Below are 5,006 nucleotides of genomic sequence, written 5' to 3'. Positions count from 1 at the left end.
GACGAGACCGTCTGAGGTGATGACCATACAGTGACCAGCCGAACGGGAAAACAAAAAAAGAATCCACTGTATTTATGTTCTCAACCACAGAGAATATAATTAAAAATGCAAAATAAAAAGTGGACCCATACTGCTTCCCTGGGACACTCTAAAAGACAACGAATAAGCATTAGGTGAAACATCCTAAACGCAAGCACAGTTTGCCTGCCAGGGAGAGGTCACCGCTGAACAAATTACAGTGCCTCTGCTGAGGCTTAGTTGCGCTTGGGGGGTGGTTTAGCACCAAAATATGCAACAAGTACAGTGCGCACCGCAGTGCCACTGTCCGTCTTGGCCTTGGTTTTGCGGCTCGGCTGCTCCAGCTTGTCGTCGTCCTCCACTTTCCGGGCGTCCTGGATCCACTGCTTGTCCGCACTGTCGTTGAGCGTCTCGCAGACGTTCTGCAGTATGCAGCACGCTCGGACGACGGCGTAGACATTGTCAATGCGAACCTCCATTCGCTTGAGGACGATTTTGAATCGAGCTTTCACACGCCCAAACGCGTTCTCCACAATACGCCTGGCCTTGGAGAGGGCGTAGTTGTAGTCGCCTTCGTCCTGAGGGTGATTGAAACTATGGGGGAAGGGCTTCATCAGGTACCTAGTGAGAGGGAATGCCTGATCGCACAGGACGATAGGTGGTATTTTTGTGCCACCAATACTTCTTGGCACAGCCACCTGGTAGTCCTCGAGCAGACGCCCCAACGGGGATCGCCCATACACATTGGCATCGTGGCACTTGCCAGGGGAGCCCACGCGAGATGTACCGAAACAGGTACCTGTGGTCCACCAACGCCAACAGGATGACGCTGTACCTAACACAAAGTGACCACATGTGAGCAAGGAACAGCAGCAGTACTGCATGCAACAGATCTAGCTAAATTGTGTGTTCCTGAAATTGCAACTTTTTGTTAAAGAGAGCCTCTCAAGCACAGGCAGCAAAATTGACACAGCCATCGTGGGTGCCCTACACCCACGGGCAACTTTCTGTGCCTATTAAGTCTATTGTAAGGAGAGGGCGCCTTCATCCTTTCGCACATGCTTTCCTCCTCCCTTCGTTTCAACGCACAACGTTGTCCGCGAGTGTAGTGACATCACGTCTGTAATGCTGAAGAGAACGAGAATGGTCCCTGGTGTGACTGCATCAGCGTATATTTTTGGTTTATCCGTATGTTTGAAGCACGAATTATTAAATTGCTTAGTTTTTCCAAGGACCAAATTGCACTGAACGGCCCAGCATTGCTCGCGCGAAACCATTCATTACCCCGTAATTTTATACGAAATTAGCAAAGTTACCCCGGAAAAACGAGTGTCACTGTTTGCTCACCAGCCTTTGTAATTGCGGTAGTCGACAGCTGAGTCTTTCAGTGGCGGCACAGGCAGGTGGCACCCGTCAAGAGCACCGATGTCGTTGGGGAATCCCAGGACTGCCTGGAATTCGCGGATGTGGTGCTCGAGATCCTCGTTCCTAATCATCGAAACCGTTCTTGCCTCCAGTTCCTCAATCACAACGTCGCAGAACTCGCGGTAGCTCTCGTTTACCACCGATTGTCCCACTGCGAAAAGGTGGCCGATTGTCCGTTCCTCTGCCATGGAGCAGAGCCTGTACAGGCTTATGGCTACTCTCTTTTCCACTGTGATCGCAGTTTTGATGGCTGTGTCTTGCCGTTGCATCGACGAGCGGCAGACGTCCACGAGGTACAGGAAGGTGGTTGGGGACACACGAAAGCAGGCAAGAAAGTGTTGTTCGCCCAGCCTAGGCAGCGTCTCTTCAAACCACCTCCCCGACCGAACGTACATTTCCCTCTCGCGAGGGATCCTCGTGAACCGTTGAGCCAAAAGAGCGGCGACAGTGAAGTTTGTTGCCACAAGCTGCTCCTCGAGTTCGTCCGCTGCCTCTTCGGTGGCTTGGATGCTCTCCCCAAGCTGATTAAATTCGATCCGCCGCAGATGCAGCGACCACAAAATGCCCATGCAATCGTCGTCGTCCATCGCAAGACGCTCGTCGCCGTCAGTCACTTCCATCACTACGGCGCGATGTTTCACAGAGAGTTTCCAATCACGGACCACGTTTCGCACCTGCAACTCGACCACTGCGACCACTCGACCTGCCTCGACCGCGTACCTCTTTTGGATTTCGATTCGATAACACGGCGGGCACACATCAGATAGACATTGTAAAGAAAAGCAGATTTTTTACCTCCACCACGCAATAAAATTAAATCAAAATTATTAATTGGTTTTAAAACGATATATTCTGCTTCTAATAAAGTAGTGCAAGTGTCTCGAACCTGTTTAGACAAAATATTATATATTGCTCGTTCACCTCTCGGTTTAGCCTGCCTATCCCCGGTGCAATAAACATCAACCCTAAACCCTCCGTTTGTTTGCCGTGTGATCACGAACGCCTTTTCATACAGGTACCTTTAGCTAATGGACTTAAGCTAGAGGTCCTTTAGCAGCCCGTGTGAATCGGGTATAAATCACTCCAAGTTTAAGGACAGAAACGGGAACGGGCACCTCTCCCAAGGACCGAAACAGATGAGTTTTACCCCGCTATGTGAACCGACCGAGACCGAACCCCTAATTGCCCTTTCCCATTTTACCGCCGTGACTCCCTTCCGCAACAAACACACACACAGACACACAAAAGCTACACTCCAACATCGAAAACGCCAAAAAAACATTACAATAAAGGAAACTTTCACGCGGTGATTAAAAAAAATGAAAGCCGTTTACAACTTCCTGTCACGCCGAATTAGAGCCCAGCTCTTGAGGAGGATGAAAGGGCATTGAGCCGAGGGTATACACCTCCTCCCTCCTCCTCACCTCCTCATCATCCCTGCTACTCCAAGGTGGGGGCAAGGTGACACCTGAAGTCACGTGGCCTCACAGGGGTCACGTGACCTCAGGGGGTCACGTGACCTCGGGGGAGTGTCACGTGACCTCAGGGGGTCACGCGACCTCAGGGGAGTCACGTGACCTCAGGGAGCGGTCACGTGACCTCGGGGAGAGTCACGTGATCTCAGGGGGTCACGTGACTTCATGGGTGTCACGCGACGGCAGGAGGGGTCGCGTGACCTCAGGTGGGTCACGTGACCTCAAGGTTACGCCGACGCCGACGGTGACGGCTTCGGCGACGGCGACGGCGCTCAAGCCGGAAACGGGCGCCTAAGAGCTGCGCTCTAAAACGGCTGACTATCCCTATGCTTACAGGAGACTCGATGTCTTTGATGCTCAATAAGCGAAACTGCAAAAACAACACCAGCTTAACCGTGCGCGATGCACCCATTATATCTACAAGGAAATGCAGAAGTGAACAACCACAAGGACATTTTCTTTCGGAACTCTGACCGGATATTCGGAGCCGGGAGGGAGGAATTCAGAAGCTCTCAAATAGGAGTTTGCGAGGACGTTTTAAGTTCTGTCATTTGCAAAGCGAGTAAGAGCCTACTGTCAGGTCGAACCGCCATGGCACAACGACTCAGCACCGTGCAATTGTTCTGTGTGGGCTACCTACGGAGACACAAGAAGAGAGTGTATAGCGATACGCACCTCGTACCGGTATGGAGACTCAACAAAGCGCGGTTTGAAAAGCTACTGGCTCCACGGACAGAAAACGAATCTGACCTTTTATGTCAGCATTGCTAAAAATACTTCCGAAATGAGCTTGGTTCTCACAACGTGAGTATATCAAACTCTTCTTTCCGGGACTCTGATGAAATTCTGGCTAAAGTGATTCAAGACTTGTGTGCTGCTAGTCCGTCGGTAACTACATTAAAACCGCGCAAAACCATTAAAAAAAAGACAAAAAAGGCGCGAAGGTTTTTGAAGAAAAAAGTCAAGCTCACGTGAGTTCTTTGATTAGAGGAAATCTGTCAAGCGTTTATGGCGTGAAAACGGAGAACACAGTTGTGAACACTGCACGGATTGGTTTAACGCGTTCCACGAAGCGCTGATGGCTTGCAGTTCCCACCAGGAACGCCAGCGATTGTACACGTTTCTGCCACTAAGCATCTCGAGGAAAGAAATATTGCGACTGGTGCCGGAAGCGACTACCTCCATGATTGATCAAACAAGAAAACTGAAGCGTAAAAGTGGGGAAAAAGGCGAATGCCGAAGACGTGAGGGTTGCGATTGAGTACTACACACGCGACGACCTCGCATGCTCCGTTCAAAGCCCCAACAAAAAGGACGTCGTCAAAGCCATGATCAACGACATGTCCAAAGTCGTAAAAATGTTTATGACCCGCTCTATTAGGGAAGCTTACCAGCTGTTTAGAAAGGACCATCCCCATGTAGAACTAGTCATCTCCAAATTTTATTCCCTACGCCCACAATGGGTAAAAAAAGGTTCCGAGCACGAGGTGTGCGCATGCATATATTGCGTTAATTTTCAGTTGCTTTTAACGGCAATAACAAATGCCACAAAGAACACAGTTACTGAAGACGACCTCAAGCGCATCTACCTTTGCAGCGCTCCACAGAACGATTGCTTCCTGCGCCGTTGCAAAAAGTGCCCAAAAACGCAGAGCCTCTCGCTGCAGTCGCTCTATCTCGACGAATACGATGAGCTCTGTTTCGGGTTATGGGACGCCGGCGAACTCGTCAAAAAGGTTATGGACACTTGCGCCTTCCTGCGGGAACTGGAGAGCGAAAAGTATTTGAGGCATTCTCACATCCGTGACCTTGAACGAAGCCTGATACATGATACAAGAACCGCCTTACCAGCGAAGGCACTGATGTTCCACTTTGTGGAAAATTGAACAGTAATATTCCCAACCGAAGTGCACAGTTTTCATAGGAAAAAAACTCAAGTTTCTCTCTTCACATGTGTGGTTACTTCGATGCAAGGCACGCAAAACTTTGCCGTTGTCAGCGATGACACGACACATGACACGGCTCACGCCCTTCTAGCCATAGAGGCCATAAAAGCGTATGTTGATGAACGCGGCGGCGCATTTCAAG

At 50.1% G+C, this 5,006-nt stretch overlaps 1 protein-coding gene and 1 pseudogene across 1 annotated transcript; both read right to left on the bottom strand.

Annotated features, from left to right (window-relative positions):
• Window positions 1–254: 254 nt before the first annotated feature.
• Window positions 255–873, bottom strand: LOC120850244 (annotated as a pseudogene).
• A 488-nt stretch (window positions 874–1,361) lies between these two features.
• On the bottom strand, window positions 1,362–2,063 carry LOC8030648. Its single transcript, XM_029987908.2, has one exon. It carries the CDS (start codon window positions 2,061–2,063, stop codon window positions 1,362–1,364), a length of 702 nt encoding a protein of 233 aa, XP_029843768.2.
• Window positions 2,064–5,006: the final 2,943 nt, after the last annotated feature.

Source organism: Ixodes scapularis, unplaced genomic scaffold (assembly GCF_016920785.2).
Source record: "Ixodes scapularis isolate PalLabHiFi unplaced genomic scaffold, ASM1692078v2 PGA_scaffold2__306_contigs__length_199485367, whole genome shotgun sequence".
Classification (NCBI taxonomy): domain Eukaryota; kingdom Metazoa; phylum Arthropoda; class Arachnida; order Ixodida; family Ixodidae; genus Ixodes; species Ixodes scapularis.
This window is presented reverse-complemented; position numbering and strand designations above follow the sequence as displayed.

Coding starts and splice junctions, on each gene's coding strand:
- LOC8030648 (XM_029987908.2), bottom strand. CDS start 2,063: ATGGAAGTGACTGACGGCGACGAGCGTCTTGCGATGGACGACGACGAT.